This window comes from Antechinus flavipes, chromosome 3 (genome assembly GCF_016432865.1).
Source record: "Antechinus flavipes isolate AdamAnt ecotype Samford, QLD, Australia chromosome 3, AdamAnt_v2, whole genome shotgun sequence".
Taxonomy (NCBI): domain Eukaryota; kingdom Metazoa; phylum Chordata; class Mammalia; order Dasyuromorphia; family Dasyuridae; genus Antechinus; species Antechinus flavipes.
The window spans coordinates 590,209,776-590,226,659 of NC_067400.1; the positions used below are offsets into that span (position 1 = coordinate 590,209,776).

At 44.4% G+C, this 16,884-nt stretch overlaps 2 protein-coding genes across 8 annotated transcripts in view; one reads left to right on the forward strand and one right to left on the reverse strand.

Moving 5' to 3' along the window:
* Positions 1-502: 502 nt before the first annotated feature.
* Positions 503-10,742, forward strand: AGMAT (agmatinase). The gene is made up of 7 exons (XM_051988486.1): positions 503-1,092; positions 3,200-3,402; positions 5,335-5,383; positions 7,177-7,372; positions 8,663-8,842; positions 9,602-9,686; positions 10,399-10,742. Exons 1-7 carry the CDS (start codon positions 707-709, stop codon positions 10,470-10,472), a joined length of 1,173 nt encoding a protein of 390 aa, XP_051844446.1. The 5' UTR covers positions 503-706; the 3' UTR covers positions 10,473-10,742.
* DNAJC16 (DnaJ heat shock protein family (Hsp40) member C16) overlaps positions 5,304-16,884 on the reverse strand; it is a 40,507-nt gene continuing 28,926 nt past the window's right edge. For 5 of the 7 annotated variants that reach the window (XM_051988477.1, XM_051988476.1, XM_051988483.1 and 2 more), the window contains 2 exons: positions 15,158-15,328; positions 11,205-14,668 (listed from right to left, as the gene is read on the reverse strand). In XM_051988477.1, the coding sequence (XP_051844437.1) occupies positions 14,269-14,668; positions 15,158-15,328 (571 nt within the window). In that variant the 3' untranslated portion in view covers positions 11,205-14,268. Of the gene's footprint in view, positions 5,869-11,204; positions 14,669-15,157; positions 15,329-16,884 lie in introns of those variants that run through there. The other 2 variants (XM_051988482.1, XM_051988481.1) reach the window with 2 other exon arrangements.

Sequence of the window (16,884 nt, forward strand, 5' to 3'; positions counted from 1 at the left end):
TGAACTCAGATCTTCCTGACTTCAGGCCTGGAATTCTATCCACTGTGTCACCCTTTCACAGGATAATTAAAAAAACAACAACAAAAAACTAAAACAAACAAAAAACCCAACTCATAACTGAAGAAAATACTAAATCAAGCTGGATCCTTTTTTCCCCATGCCAATTCACTGACCCCAGTGAAATTTATCTATAAGAGCCCGTGTGCTGCATATCTAACTTTATCTAACTATTTAACTAACTAAGTTTAACATATCTAACTGCTTGCTGTCTCTGGGGAAAGGGAAAGAGGGAGGAGAAAGAAAAATTTGGAACATAAGGTTTTACAAAAGTGAATGTCGAAGACTATCTTTGCATGTATTTGGAAAAAATAAAATACTATTTAAAAGGAAAAAAAACCTTGTGTGCTGGAGAAATTTGAGTTATTATCTCCATCCTGGACAGGGGCCAGAGGAACTTGTCACATTGTTCTTCATTCTCAGGCCCAGTTTTGCTTCTGAAGGAGCCGAGGTTGGGGCCAGAGGAGGAATGAATGAGCCTTTCTGTTGGCCTTGGAATCCCCTCCCCCACTGCCTTTGAACTAAAGTTGCCCCAGAAGATATTCCCTGTTCATCTGCCCTTTGAACCAGGACTGTTACTGATCAATCGAATTGGTTGCTCCAGAGGAAAGCTAAAGGCCAGGACGCATTTCACCAGTCCCAGGGCAGCATGGAGCAGCTCTTTTCCTGTCATGGCCGCAAACTTCTCCAAGCCAGTTTGTGGAAGGATGGACTCCAGCTGGGGGCCTCCTCGGGACGCGGCCGGCGACGATGGTCGGGGGTCTGCCGAAGGCCTTTGATCGGGACGTTTCCCGTGCTCCCGTGGGCCTGTTCTGCCCCCAAGCTTTTTAGGGGCCTCCTCCAACTGTCAGATATCCCAAGCCGATGGGCCTCCGGTGCTGCATGTAACATGCCTCCCAGCTCCGAGTTTGTTGCCCGCTCGGTGGGCGTTTGCACTATGATGAGACTGCCCCTGAAGAGTTCCCCCGAAGGGCTGGATGCAGCATTTGTGGGAGTTCCCCTAGACATTGGCACTTCTAATCGACCTGGAACGAGGTAAGCCCCGTGAGAGCCCCCAGAGCACCCAGTGCCCCCCCAGACGTGGGGTCTGGGGGCCTGCCTTGTACTCCAGCTCTCACTCACACTCTTAGTGCTGTGACTCTGGGCAAGCCCTTCACCTCTCCATGCCTGTTTTCTCATTTGTAAGATGTACTTCCCTCACAGGGTGGCTATGAATGAATGAAAGAAAGAAAGAAAAAGTATTAACTGCTTACTAGACTTGTCCGGGTGGTGGAAGGGGACCAGGCGTCAGGAGGACCTGGGTGTGAATGTGACCTCAGATACTGAGTGATCTGGGGACTTGCCCAGGGACCAGGGACTTATCTAGGTGCTGTATTAGTAGCATCTACTCCCAGGGTTGTTATGAAGACCAAATGAATTAACCTTATAGAAATGCTGTTATCTAAAGCGTTTTTCGAGATTGGCAGGGCAGCATACGTTTATTAACTCATTGGATCCTCACAACAATCCTACTAGTTTCTCCAATGGTAGAGGAGGAAACTGAGACCCAGAGGGTGATTGCCTTGCTCAGGGTCACGCATCCAGCAGTGATTAGGTCTTCCTGCCTCCAGGTCAGGCCCTTTCTCTCTCATTGGGTCAGGACTTGAATGGAGAGGTTTGTTCATTAGTGCTCATGGAGGCAGAGGCTCTCTGGGTTATCACGGGCTCTGCTAGCAGGGCCAGATCACGCAGGCCTGAAACACGGTTTGACCGACCGAGTTGACGCCTGTTTTTGGAGGACTGGAACAGCTGCCTTGGCAGAATCCTGTTACCAGACGGGTGGTGGATAATTGTTTGGTGGCTAGAGTTACCAAGGGGCAGCAGATAGAACACAGACTGGAATCGGGAAGATCATCTTTCTGAGTTCAAAACCTGCCTCAGACATTTCCTAGCTGTGTGACCCCGGGCAAGTCATTCAACCTGTTTGCCTCAGTTTCCTCTTTTGTACAGCATGGTGGAGAAGGAAATGACAAGCCACTCCAGTATCCTTGGGAAGAAAACCCCAAATGTAGTCTCAAAGAGTCAGACAGGACTGGAATGACTGAATAACACAAAGGGCTACCATCCACTAAGTCGCTGGAGGCTGCAATCTGTACTGGTGGAGGGCCAGGTTCTGGGAGCCTGATGTGCTGAAGCCAACGCTCAGAATGCAGCCTGGCCAGCTGCCAACGCCAGGTCTGTGGGATCTGAAAAGGCACAGTCTCTTTCATGAATCTACCCAAAGAGATGATCTGAGGGACAGGAGGGAGATGAGGCAAGAGTGCGGACTGCTAAATACCAGGATTTGCTTTGACTAACAGACCATGACTGGCATTAGGCTTATTTACATCTTGTACTTTTGAAAAAAACAAATCAATGAAGCTCTTGTTTGTTGGTAGGTCCTGTCTGACTCTTCTTGGCCCATCTGGAGTTTTCTTGGCAGAGATACTGGTTTGCCATTTCCTTCTCCAGCTCCTTTTACAGATGAGGAAACTGAGTCAATCAGGGTGAAGTGATTTGCCCAGCTTCATAGAACTAGGAAGTGTCTGAAGCCAGATTTGAACTCAAGGAGATGAGTGTTTCTGAATCCAGACCCTGCACTCTATCCATTGCGCCACCTGGTCTCCCTCAAAGCTCTTCTGGGAGGCTGCTTTTATATTTTATCTAAAATTTTTTTATTTCTGAATAACTAATAAGCGACACTTCGTTGCTTTTTAAAATTCTTTTGTACTGCACATGTGGTTCATGGGGTGGCTTGGTGGCCTGGACTCCCATAGCCCAGAGGTCATATGGGACTTCAGACACTAGTTGCATGATTCTGGGCAAGCCACTTACCTTCTGCCTGCCCCCATGTCCTTAACCATAAATGAGGGATAATATCAGTCTCGACCTTCTGGGTTTGTTGCAAAGATTGAATGAGATGATTGTAAAGTGCTTAGCACATAATTGGTGCTTAATAAATGCTAGCTGTTATCATTAATTGATAACAGAAATCATGATTATCATCAAGAAGCTGGAGAGAAGGGCCCTTCTGAATTGCTTCTGTACAGCACCTTTTGCAAGCCCGGATGGGGCTCTGCTTCCCTTTTCCATGCCATTAATCATGATGTTCCTCATCTCCCAGGTTTGGACCGCGACGTATCCGGGAGGAATCTGTGTTGCTGAGGACAATTAACCCAAGCACAGGGGCTCTCCCCTTCCAGTCCCACTTGGTGGCTGACATTGGTGATGTGGAAGTCAACCTCTACAACCTTCAGGACAGCTGCCGGCTCATTAAAGAAGCCTATCAGAAAATCGCTGCAGCAAACTGTATTCCTCTTACCTTGGGTGAGGGACCTCAGCAATTGATTTTCCTATCATGAGGCAGCTAGTTGTGCAGTGGATAGCATGTGGAAGTCCTGAGTTCAAATTCAATCTCAGGCATCTCTTAGCTGAGTGACTCTGGACAAGTCATGTCATCTCTTCCTGCCTCAATTTTGTGAAATCAAATGAGAACATATTACTCTTTCATTCCTTCTGCAGGCATAGTGAAGGCCCATATTTGTAGTGCCTGCAGCTGGTGAGAGGAAGGAAAAATGCATTTATTAAGCTCCTGTTATGTTAAAGGCACTGTCCTAAGGGCTGTAAAAATAGTTATCTCATTTTATCCTTCCAACAACCCTGGGATCTCCATTTTACTTTTGAGGAAACTGAGACACAGATTAAGTGATTTACCTGGAGTCACACAATTAAGTGTTTGATTTTAACTCAGGTGATGGAGTGGGGAAGTCCTGGGCGGCAGTTTATTGAACATCCACACTGAGTCTAGCATGAAGATAGGGAATCCTCAGGAGCAATCAGAATTGGGATTGAGAAAAAAAGCAAAACAAAGAAAAAAGAAAAAAGGAAAGAAAAAGAAATAAGAAAGAAAAATTTTATTCATTGTCTTACCCATAGGGAGGATAACAATAACAAGAAAGTCATAGGTGGGTCATGTTATTTCACACTGATGGTTCTGGGTCAACGTGAGGCCTTCAGAGGGCAGACACTAACACAAACTTGCAGAGTCAGTGCCAGTTAGCATGGGTTCCACGGTCTGTTGTTCACTCCCTTCCCCCAATTCCCTGTTGGTTCCATAAATTATCAATATAACATATTTGCCCCATGGGCTATGGGCTACTAAAGGTCCAAGAACATTTTCTTTTCCTGGATTAGGGGTGACTCTTAAAAATGACTTGGAGATGACCTTGAGTAGGTGGGTGGGATTGGGAAGATGGGTCTTAATCCAGCAGATAGTTTCAGGTTGGGAAGACTTTGGGTCTACATCTTACCCCCAAAAGACTATATGTATGTTTCCCTTCTTAGTAAGTGCCTTCAAGTTTTTCATTTCAACTTGGGCCCCGAGGTGCCATGAAACTGTCTACTAAGGCATCAAGCTTCACTGGTAAAGAGATGAGGCATCTTGACGGCTTGAAGCAATGGGGACACAACCTCATCTTTTTTTTTTTTTTTTTAAAATGGCTTTTTATTTACAAGTTATATGCATGGGTAATTTTACAGCATTGACAATTGCCAACCTCTTGTTCCAATTTTTCCCCTCCTTCCCCCCATCTTCTCCCCCAGTTGACAGGATGACCAGTAGATGTTGAATATATTAGAGTATAAATTAGATACACAATAAGTATACATGACCAAACCGTTATTTTGCTGTACAAAAAGAATCAAACTCTGAAATATTGTACAATTAGCCTGTGAAGGAAATCCAAAATGCAGGCAGACAAAAATAGAGGGATTGGGAATTCAATGTAATGGCTCTTAGTCATCTCCCAGAGTTCTTTCACTGGGTGTAGCTGGTTCAGTTCATTATTGCTCCATGGGAACTGATTTGGTTCATCTCATTGTTGAAGATGGCCATGACCATCAGAATTGATCATCATACAGTATTGTTGTTGAAGTATATAAGGATCTCCTGGCCCTGCTCTCACAACCTCATCTAGTATTAACTCCACCTTTAAAATTTTTCTTAGCTTGGTTTGGTGGGTGCCTCAGTTTCTCTAATGTGCTTCAAAAGTTTTCAAATGGAGGCTATTCTCCTTCAATCATGGATGCCACCCCACCATGGAACTCACTTTTAATTCAGTTCTAACTTCAATTCTTTTAATGGGAAGAACTCCAAATTAGGCTCATTTTAACTTGCTATAGCTACATACTAGACAGTCCATCACTCCCTGTAATTCCAAAGAAGGATGATTTGTTTTTCTTTTTCTTTTTTTATTCCAGGTGGAGATCACACAATCACTTATCCCATACTGCAGGCCTTGGCAGGAAAGTGAGTGTCAGTAGATCTAAAACAAATTCATTTTTTAAATCCAGGTATTGTTTGCTCTGAGGTCGTTCATTGGTTGGGGGTGGGTATTAGATGGTCTCCTGGCCTAATTGTTGGGCTGGTGGTGTGCATCTGTGATGAATGAAGGATGGCTCCATGAGCATCTGTCATTTGCCAGCCATGAAGTGGAGTCTTCTGGGTCTCTGGAGCACATTTACCCTCTGATCTACTTCCATCTTGTCCTGATTGATTGTGCTCAGCATTTTGAATTTTCCTTCTGGATTTTCAAAAGCTGGTCCCCAGGGAAATACTCAATCTGTAGATAAGTGAGTTTTATTTGGTTTGGTTTTTGCATACAATGATAAAAGAAAGACTGAGAGTATTTAGATAAGAATGAGTTTGGAGGTAGGGGCTATTTCTTACTCCAAAACAGATGGATTCTTTCACAGGAGAACTTGAGCAAAAAAACCCAAGTGTTCCATTGTCACCTAGATGGAGAACAGAGAACAAGGGGCTATTTGAATTTGATCTATATTTGATGAAATGTAGTCCTGTGGTGTCCACCACGGGGTAGTGAAAAAGGGCAGGGAGCCTGGGTTCAAATCCTGATTCTGCCACTTCCCACCTGTGACCTTCAATATCACTTCACCTCTGGAGGCCTCCCGGAGGCCTCTCTATAAAACAAAGGAACAAAGCCCTCTTTCACCTCTAAATTCATTTCCAAACAGCTGTCACACTTGTAAGAAATATAAAAATTCCAGGTGGCAATCAGGCTGTTCAGACTCATTTCTCCAAGTCTGTCAGTGTCCCCAACCATGTCGTTTGATTTGCTCATGTGATTAAGGTTTGGGACCAAGAGGCCAGTTGAGTTCAGCTCATGAAAATGAAATAAATTCTGTGACTTTAGGTATGGAACAGGAGAAAATCTTGAGTAGGACTTATTTCCTCCGAGTTAGCTTGAGTTTTTTCTGTCCAGGCATTGAAAGTCATTCACAATCTGCCGCCATGTTCTCTTTCTAGTCACATATCACAATTCACTCCCTTTCTTGTGAGAAAGGAAAAGGGCATTTATCTCGTGTGTGTGTCAGGGCTGTTTTTCTTTCATGTTGTTCTTCGTGCCTGTCACATTCATCTTCGGTTTCTCCTTCTTGGACTTCGACACAGTGTTTTAAGCCCAGCTCAAAATGTCACCTTCTCTGACCTATCCCAGTTAGTACATCAGAGAATTAAATGAGGGAAAGTGCCTTAAAGGCCATGTAATCCAGAGGTGTCAAACATGGGCATGGGGCTCATTCACACATCCAAGCTTGACCAGGACCAGAAAAAAAGGTAATTGGGAAATATTTAATGAAAGAAATAAAAATACAATTAACACATTGATAATATTCCATTTAAAAACTAAGCCAAAGTGAGGCCGGCTTACAGTTAAGTGGCCTGTTTCTATTAGAGTTTGAGGCCAGTCTAAACCCTTCATTTTATGGAACAGGAAATGGAGCCAGAGAGTGACTAGCCCAGAGTCAGTGAGCTAGTAAGTAGTTGAGCTGGGGCGTGGTCCCAATCCTTTCTTTAATCATCTTTCTCTACTTCAGCCCTCCCACCAGATGCTTCATTCAACATTCTTGAATGTGTTTATCATGTGCTGATTTTATCAGAGGTTCTGTATATATATTCTCCTACTGAACTATAAGCTCCACGAGGGCAGGGACTGTGGTCTGGTCCCAGTGCTTGTTGAATTTGTTGTCAGATTGTCCAGAAGGCCCTATGGCTCTCCCCTGAGGTCCCTCTGCTGTCACTAGGCACGGTCCTGTTGGGCTGTTACATGTCGATGCCCACACAGACACAGCCGACAAAGCCTTGGGAGAGAAGCTCTACCACGGGACCCCTTTTCGCCGCTGTGTGGAGGAAGGACTCCTGGACTGCAAACGCGTGGTGCAGATAGGCATCCGGGGGTCTTCCGTGACCCTGAATCCCTACAAATACAGCCGAGACCAGGTGACGGGCTGGACAGAGTCCTTCAGTCCTTCTCCCCTTCCCTCAGGCCATTTTTTACCTCTCCCTCAAGATTATGTAAAGTGGCAGTCACGAAGCCTGGAATGCTGGGGGAGACAGACTCTGTTTTTACCACAAGTGTCACACGAAGCAGATAAGGAAGCTAGCCAATGGGATGAGACATACCACATTTTTGGGGGAGAGCAAATAAGAAGGGAGGAGGATGTTAGTGCCAGCTGCTCCTGGGAACAGGAGAGGGATGCAGAGACCCCCACATACAGAAAGAACATTTCTTAGAGACAGCAAGAGGGGACAGGAACCTGAGGAACCATGATAGGAACTATTTCATTCTGGGGGGAGTTTTTAAAGCCCAGCCACAACAGCTTTATGAGTACCTTTTTGGAGGCACAAAAACACATTCTGCCAGGCTGAGCTGATGTGCCCTTTTCCCTTCCTGTCCCTGGCAGTCAGTGCTCTCTCCCACCTCAAGTTATATTTATCAAGACAGCCTTATATAGGAGATAAAAAAGCTGGCCTGGAAAACAGGAAGTCCGAGTTTAAGTCCCCCCCTCCAAGTGCCACCTCCCACATGCAAGTTGTGGGCCAGGGCCAAGCCTTCTGACTTTTCAGTGCCCCAGTTACTTCTTTCAAAGTTGCAAAGCACATGGATCTGCAATGCTAAAAGGATTTTTTAAAATATACCAGTTAATTCAGAAATCTAATTTAGAATCTGTTCAAATGTATCCACTTACTCAGGAACTCTTGACCTGGGATCCACTGATGCAGTCTGTTAACTGTGGATAGATTAGAGGATTAGCTTGGATGGGGGAAAAAGGACTTTATTTTCACCAAGCTGTAAGTGAAATTTAGCATTTCCTTCAGTCGAGAAGGGAGGCAAAGATTCACGAGATGGCCAGAGGACTCTATGACACACACAAAAAGATTAAAACCCCTTCTTCTGGTAGAATGTAAGCTACCCACAGGCTACCAGTCTCTATATGTATGTATATATGCATAAGTATGTGTACACATATACACACATTTTGATCTCTATCCCTGAGCTTACTCAGTAAACGCTTGAGGAACAAATCAAGGGCCATTAAGAGGATGAAGAGCTGGCCAGTGGGGTCTTTGTATGCCTTTAGGAGCGACTTCTTTGAGTGGGTAGAGAATAGTGATACAGCAGGAAGAAAGCGGTGGGAGAAGAGCAGCTGGGGAGGTCGGCTTCCTTTCTTCAGCTTCTTCTAGTCTGTTGGAGTCCACCCCAGAGATCTTTAACTTCGCTCCCTCTAGGGCTTCCGGGTGGTCCTGGCTGAAGACTGCTGGCTGAAGTCGCTGGTTCCGTTGATGGGGGAAGTGAGACAACAGATGGGAAAGAAGCCTATTTATATCAGTTTTGATATTGATGCCTTGGATCCAGCCTATGCTCCAGGGACAGGGACTCCTGAGATTGCTGGTCTCACACCAAGTCAAGTAAGGAAGTTCTGAGAGAATAAACTGAATTCTCAGCTTCAGTGGGCACTCAGTTCAGCTTGAGTGCGAACTCACTCCACTGGGTGTCAGAGGATGGGGACCTGGGGTCAAATTCTGCCCCTTTCACTTGTTGCAGTTCTACGCAACCTTGGGCAGATATCCACCTCTTTGGGGCCAACTTTTTATCTGTACAGCAAGGGGGTAGGTGCTGACAGAAAATGCAAAACTGAGCTAGTAACTTATAGCCCTCCAAAACAAGGCTCTCACTGTTTTTTCAGTCTTTCTCATCAGTTCCCTCCATGCCCCCTGTTCTAAACTAGCTTGCACGGTGTTTCCCACCACCATGCCATTGCAGAGGTGATTTCCATATCTGGAATGATCTCCTGTTTTGCCATTCTCTAGCCTCCTTAACAGCATAGTTCAGAGTTGAGACGTTCACATGGGCTCTGATTTCCCCAGGTGCTAGTCTTTAAATTGCTTTATGTGCACAGTATACCCTGGTAAGACACAAACTTCTTGAGAGATAGCATTTTTGCTCTTGTGTTCATCAGGGCATCCCCTCCACTTCAAAATACTTTTACTTCTAATCCTGGGTGGCTGGTTTGGGACTTTTCTACCTGTAGCTTTATCTGTTGGTCTATTTGGAAGCTGTAGATTGGACCTTAGAAGTCACAGCCATGAGGTTCACTATAGAAATTTGCAGTGTTGACAGGCTAAATTCCTGTTTTTTTAGCTAACACGACTATTTACCTTGCTTAGGCCTTGGAGATTATCCGCGGATGTCAAGGCCTGAACGTGGTGGGCTGTGACCTCGTGGAAGTCGCACCCATGTATGATCCTTCCGGTGAGTAAGGGGCGCAAAGTCCTAAGTACCTGCTGGGCCAAAGTAGTGTTTAATTTGGTTGGTCGCTAGGGGTACGTGAAGTTCCTCTCATTCAGTGAAGGGAACGTTTCTAACATTGAGGCAAAGCAGCTTCTGATTCTGCTCCTTGCCGACAAAAGCTAATTTATCCTAACAAAGCCTCTGGGGAAGAGTTAAATATTATTAGCTTTTCCCACCTGCCTCTTGAAGGAAAAGCAGCTTGGCCTGCAGTTCTGTGACAAAGGTGCCAACCTGCTTTAATATTTCAGTGAAAAGCCAACACTTAAGAGCACTGACTGGCTTTACAACTGAAAAGGCTGCATCAGCAGTGAATAATCATGACAGATGCTGAGCTACAGATTTTAGGCCAGAAAGGCCAATAGATGTAGAACCTGGCTCACCTCTAACAGTTGATGATGTATAAGATGCTTATGATTAATTTTCCTTGGGAAATTTTCTTCTGGATTGAGAGGAAAACATATGGTATTCCAACTAAGCTTTTTAGTATTGATATATCAACAGAGTAGAAAGGCTTAATCCAGTTTCAGGAAGGCAGGTGAAATGTGCTTGGGGGTCGTAAGGGAGGGATAGACAGAGGGCAGAACGTGTCTCAGGCATGTGGTTGCGGCCTCATTCTAAAGCTTCGGTGAGAGGAGCTGCTGAGCCAATTCTCCGGGGTCTCCTTCCTTTTCAGGAAACACAGCTCTCCTGGCAGCCAATCTGCTGTTCGAGATGCTGTGTGTTCTCCCCAAAGTGAAAACTGCCTAAACTGTTCCTGGCCTCCGAGCTTTTCAAAGGGAAATTTCCTTACGAGGGTGGACTGGCCATAAGGCAGACAGATCTGGTGAAGTCTAGAGATAATTTCTGGAGCACCTAGAGGAGTAAGCATTTTGGCCAAGTTTTTTGCCAAGTCAAATAATGATTTTCTGTTAAATGTCTCTTAAGTGCCTGACTTCTAGAAATGGAGTAATAAAACTATTGTTAATATAAGAATTCTTTTCCAAGAATCAATTACTATTAAAAAAACTCAAGAAGCTTGTTTTCTGTGGTGTGGCTGCAAAATAAAGAAGAGTGGACTTAGCCAATAATTCTTCTTGCTACCTAGAAAAATAAATAAAAAACCAGCCTAACTAACCAAGCCCAAAACAAAAGTCTTTCCTGAGAACCAAGCAGGGATTCTCATCACCCTTAGTGTCCTAGAACATCATCACTGAAAGGGATGATAGAGTATATAAGAATGACTGCATCGATATTTACTTGTATTAGGCAATTAGTAAACTGAGCATAAGTGAGGAAATAATTAAAATTTAAGATCTGGAAAAATATAGAGCTTAAAAGGAGAGGAAGAACCACTTGTGAAAACAGCTTGCATGGGGGGGAGGAGCAGTGCATCTGACATCTGTGACCATGGTGAAGGGTGTTCCCTTCTACTCTCATACCCCCTCATACCACCATAATTTAGTCTGCCATCATGACAATGCAAGAGCTGACCCACCATCATCACACATTAAAATAGTTTATTTCAGTTTCCAGTCTGTAAGTCTTAAAACAAAAATAACATCAAAATCAATGCCCATTCACAATACAAAAAACAAACATAAAAAAAGACAATTTGCTAAATAAGTTATTTGTTGCTAAGAGTATCAAAAGTGCAAAATGTTCACCTTCAGACCTCTCTCCCAGGTACGACCACCCCCTCTTTAAACTTGCATTGAATTGACAGCCTTCCTGTCCCCCCCATTCCCCACCTGGCAACCATGGGATGCTGCTGACCGTCAGTACACGTCATACAGTCAGGCTGCTCTCAAGCAAGAATGTCAGGGCTGGGCTGTCAGTGACATTTCCCTTTGTTGCAAAGATGCTTTGCTTCAGTTTCTAAGAATTTTGACTTAAAAATAAAAATAGGATCTCTGTGTGTTCCCCCCTTAATTCTAACCCACATGAGCCTGCTGCTTTTCGAGCCGGAGCCCTTGCACACATGTGGCAGTGGGAGATGGGTCCAGAAGGCATCCGTGAGGGGAGGATGAGGCTGTTGCTGGGAAACCTCTTCCAGTGTGGGATGGGAGTGGGGAGAACATTCAATGGTGTTTCATGACAGGGGAGCTGGGCTCAGGCTATTATTGCTTGGCCGAAGTTCACGGCTTTGAAGACGGTGAGGGTAATGGAAACAGGCATTCTTCTTTTGAAATGAAGCAAATGTTATGTATAGACTTGGCTCAGCTGTCATGCTGCTATGCATCTATTCTCAGCAGTGAACACACTGACACACAGAGTCCTTATCAATCAGAAAGAAAGAACCCAACTTTGTAAGGTACTTCACCAACTTGGTCATACCTCAAAATTCACCTTCAATTAGAAAGCTGGTTTGAATGAACAATTCATCCTTTACGCAGGTACCTCCGAAATAAGGACAAACAATATGAGTTGAGTCTCATCTTTGGAGGAAGGCTTAAACTATTAAAGGGTTTGGTTTGAAAAGAAAAAAGCAAAATCCATACCGTACAAAAGGAATCACAAACCCGTACCCACAAAATGGTAGGACCTTCCAAACAGAACTTAGAACACAGTGTCAGAGATGGGAGGGATCTTAGAGATCATTTACCAAATCCCTCATTTAAAATTTTTCTTTTAACTTGACAAAAATCCCCTTCTTCCCAAAAAGAACTTCTGGAGTTTTGTCAGGACTAGCACCTTCCCAGCAGTGGCTCCTGTCCAAACACGGTGGCCCTGTGTTAGGAGGAGGGGGGCTGAAAGTACATCTGGCCACTTGGTTTGCATTGTCTACACAAGGCAAAGTGCAAAAAAAGGAAGCAGCAAGTTTAGGAAGAGGTTTTTGGTTTTCAGAACCTAAGGTAAGAAAGCCCATGCGAATCAAAAGTAAAAACAAAAGCCCAAGGTTGTAGTGGAAGCCCTGGTGAAGGCTAGGCCCAGGGACGAGGCTGAGCGGCACCAGACCACAAAGTCCAATGCCAGTTGGGTAGTTTTGAATGCTCTAGCTCCACCAGACAGTTCCCCCCAAACGGGCTGCCAAGGCTACTCGAGCCTTTCTAGGAGGATCAAGGGGAGAAGGAAGCCTGGCACTGGTTTTCCCCCCTTAATAAATAATATTGGAAGAACCTTGGTTTAAATCATTCACCACTTTACCCCTGCAGGCACTAACTACTTCTAAGTTATTTTGCAATCAAATGAAATAGTCTAAAGCAACTATAATATTAAAATCCATGTCATTTTCTTATGAGTCCTATTCTGGCTTCTGCCCCTCGCTTTAGAGATGAGTAAGTCAGGATGACATTTTTGAAGGAAGTCAGCCTTTGCCTCCCTCGGCAGCTCTGTCCTTAAAGAAGGGGTCAGCTCTAATGGACTGGCACTGTCCCGTCTGGCACGTTCAAACGGATGGCGATTTTAGTCTGACCTGAAGCTGCAGAGGGTGACTGTAAGTTAATATGGAAAACAGCTGAGATGACCCATCAACAGGGGCCAGAGGCTGAAACCAAGCATCGTATACATGGGGTGCTACAACTAGAGGGGGTCCACTGATGACAGAGGATTTGACGGACGGCATTGTGGGGGCAACAGAATTAAAAAAAAAAATCACCAACAAATTTTTAAGTTCCTTGATACAAAGAAATGTCTGCGGTCCTAAAGCTGTGTCCTGGGGGGTTGGGAAGATTCCTTCAGATTGATGTCCTAGAAGGTAGGAGTGCTTGACTTGGGTTCTACATGTCTACTGGCTCATGGCAGCTTGTCCCTACATCTGAGAACACAACCAAAGGTTATGGCTCCTAAATAAGAGAGCGCCCTATGACTGACCGGGACAGAAAGGCATCTGAAGACGAGACATTGCAATGGCTCAAAATGGCTGCGGGGCTCCCTCAGTGTCCCCCCTCACCTGGGCTACAGGCTAAGCAGTGAGGCTCATCTCTACTCTTTAGGCCATGACGATAAGAACACGGGACTGCAAAGTCTCAGACACTTTTGCTTTTCCCTTTCCCTGGAAAGAGAAATGAATGCACATGCAGGAACCCGGATAATCAGTGTAGGAAAGACAGCTCACAGTCTGCTAAAGGAGGCTGTCCCCAGATCCATTCCTGGACATTTGCAGGGCAGGCCCTCTCCACCCCAGCCCAAGATTATTGCAGGAGCCAAGGCAGAAGCCTGGTGGGAAGAGGACGGAGAGGAGTTGGGGAAGGGGCGGTGTGCCTGCCTCTGCCCATGAGCTTCCTCAAGTCCAGTCCTCTCTGAGTCACAGGGTCTCTCCATGAAGAGACGAGACAAAGTATGGGAAGCACATGTGGCGAGGACACGAGAGGAAGAGAGAGTGTCTGCTTTAAATAGTGCGCCATCCGAATGAGGAAAAAAACCCCAAACAAACATTTTGGTACAGAGAATTCAACTTGTGGTATATTTCACTCCTAGGTTAGAGCAAGACAAAGAGAGAATTCTCCTAGCCATTGTCCTAGAAGAATATCTAAAACCTATTGTCTGTCTCTCCTGACCATTTGGATAATCCTGCTCATTTTCCGACCAAGTCTGGAGGGGCTGAATCTCCTTTAAAAAAATTCTCTCAGTCTAGTTCAGGCCATGATGGGATATAGAATCTCTGTAAGGAGCCTTCCAAAAGGCGCTCCATCCATAAGGACAACTTGCTTAGTTTGCCTTTGAGGGGTTTGGATCCAGAACTACAGAAGGGTTTCCCTCGGGCCTCGCCCAAATGGAGGGAAGAGTCAAGGTCACTGCACGGACCTATGGTTTCCTCGTCATCTACTGTTTTCTGGGGCTTGAAGAGGCAGAAGTATTTCTTGTGTCCATTCAAAGCCAGGACGTAGCCAGTGTAGTCACGCTCCAAGAAATGTTTATCATACTGGTTTGGGATGGGAGCAGCATCCTGGGCAAACTCTAATAGATATTCCAGCCACTCTCGGTGCTTATCAAGACTCAGGAAGGAGAAGTGGAGGCAGCTGCTCCTATGGGAAGAACAGCAGCCAGATGAGCCAGGACCCAGTCAGACTCCCCTGTGTGCGATGCCTTCTCATTCTGGGGTGAGGGCAGAGAGTGGGCCCCGACCCAGGCTGGCCCTCTCCACCACAAAACCTATCTTGGGTCACTTTCACTGGTCATTTCATAAGAAACCAGGAGTGGGTTTCTTCTGAAGGGCCCAGGAAGTTGGAATCTTTTCAATCTCTTGGCTCAATCAAAGCAAAAGAACCTGAGGCTAAGGCTGAAAGCAAAGGCCCTTTCTTCTCCCTTGGATTGTACCCTTGGGTCTCGAGGACACAGGAGAGGGATGCTTTATTTCACTCCAAATCCAGGCTTTACATTTGTGTCTGGCTTTACCCAGAGGCCTCCCAAGTCAAGGGACATAAAAGGGGGAAAATCCCAATAAAGCTAACCCTCACTCCGACGTGAGCTCAGAGATTTCTCTCCCTGCCTTTGCCACGCACCCCAACGCTTACCCAGTGAATGTGTACACTTCAAAAGCAAACTTCTGAAGCAGGCTGGTCTTGGTAGAGTTAGAGAGAATAAGGACGACATTCATGTGGCCTGGCCTCAGTCGAACCAGGTTACTCATGTATGTGACATCTGTAAGCTCAGTCACCTCCACAAAACCCTTCTTGGGAATCCTGCTGTGGAGAAATACAGAAAAGTGAAAAGGTGGCAGGGGGAGGTTGGGGCTGATACTTCAATGAATCAGGGCTCTCACAAGGCCAAGGGCTGGCACTTCCTGTAGGATGACTGAAACACATCATAAACCTTCTAAAACTTAGTAGACTTTGGGTTGCAGTACCCCCCAAAATTCCTTACCTTTGGTCTGAGTCTCTGGATTTAGCTAAGCTGGCCCTGGGACAAAAGACATAGTCCCTTACTGGACTTGCACTAAAGCAGTCCTCTGGTTACCTTATATTGTAGGTAACCATCATTAAGTTCGTAGTATTCCAGAAAAAAACTAATGATTCCAAAGTTCTACAGTAGTAAGATAAATGATCTCTAAAAAATAAGTAGGAATGAAGGAGGAATAAGTACTTCCAGACCTCAAATTATACTATGAGGCAGTACTCATCAAAACTCCTTGGTACCATTTAAAAAACAGAAAAGTAGATCAATAAAACAATTGGGGCAAGGAAAATAATTAAAAATAAAACTCAGTATGTGATAAAACCTAAAACATAAATTACCTAGGAAGGAATTCTCTATATAACAAGAAATGGTGAAAAAACTGGAAAGCAATCTGGCAAAAAATTTTTATATCACATACAACAATAAACTCAAAATGGGCATGGGACCTGACTACTGAAAGTAAAACCATAAAAACAATCAGAAAAGAGCCAAATGAGCCACAGGGACAGAACAAATTCTTATCCAAACAAGGGATAAATTTGATCACAACAAATAAACTAGATAATTGTGATTCCAAGAATATTAAATATTTTTGCATAAACAAAATTAAAATAGCTAAAATAAGGAAAGCAGTCACCTGCAAGGGGGATTGGGGGGAGGAACACCTTTTGTATTTCCAATGAGAATATGATATATGAGATTTATAGGCAACTAACAGAAAGACCTAAGACTGAAAGCTATTTCTCAAGGGAGTGTGTGTTAATAGAATATGAATAGTTTTCAAAAGAATAGTAACAAATTATAATTATGTGGAAGAACTCCGCATATCATTAATAACAGAAATGCAAATAAAAACAACTCTGAGGCTCTACATCTAAAATGTAGAGCAAAAATCCAGCAAATTGGCAAAGATAACAAAAGATGGGAACAGTCATTATTGGAAGAATTGTGGGAAGACAGGCATGCTTGTGCAGTACTGAGGGAGAAAGGAAGCAGTGTCACGATTCTGGAAAGCAGCTTGGATAATTATGCAAAAAAGGGACGAAAATATCCATACTTTTTGACTCAGAGATCTCACTGCTAGGCATAAACCCCAAGGAGGTCAATGAATTTTTAAAAGGGGCCCATATATTCTAAAGTATTGGGAGTAGCATTACTTTGTTGTAGCAAAGAACTGAAAAGAAAGCAGGACATTCCCTGGTTGGGGAATATCTGAACATGTTCTAGAATGAGGATGTATTGGAATGTGAAAAATGATGAATACAGAAGATTTATGGGAAAGTTTCGAGAACCGATGCAAAGTGAAATAAACAGAACAAGGAAAACAACATATCAATGGTAACAA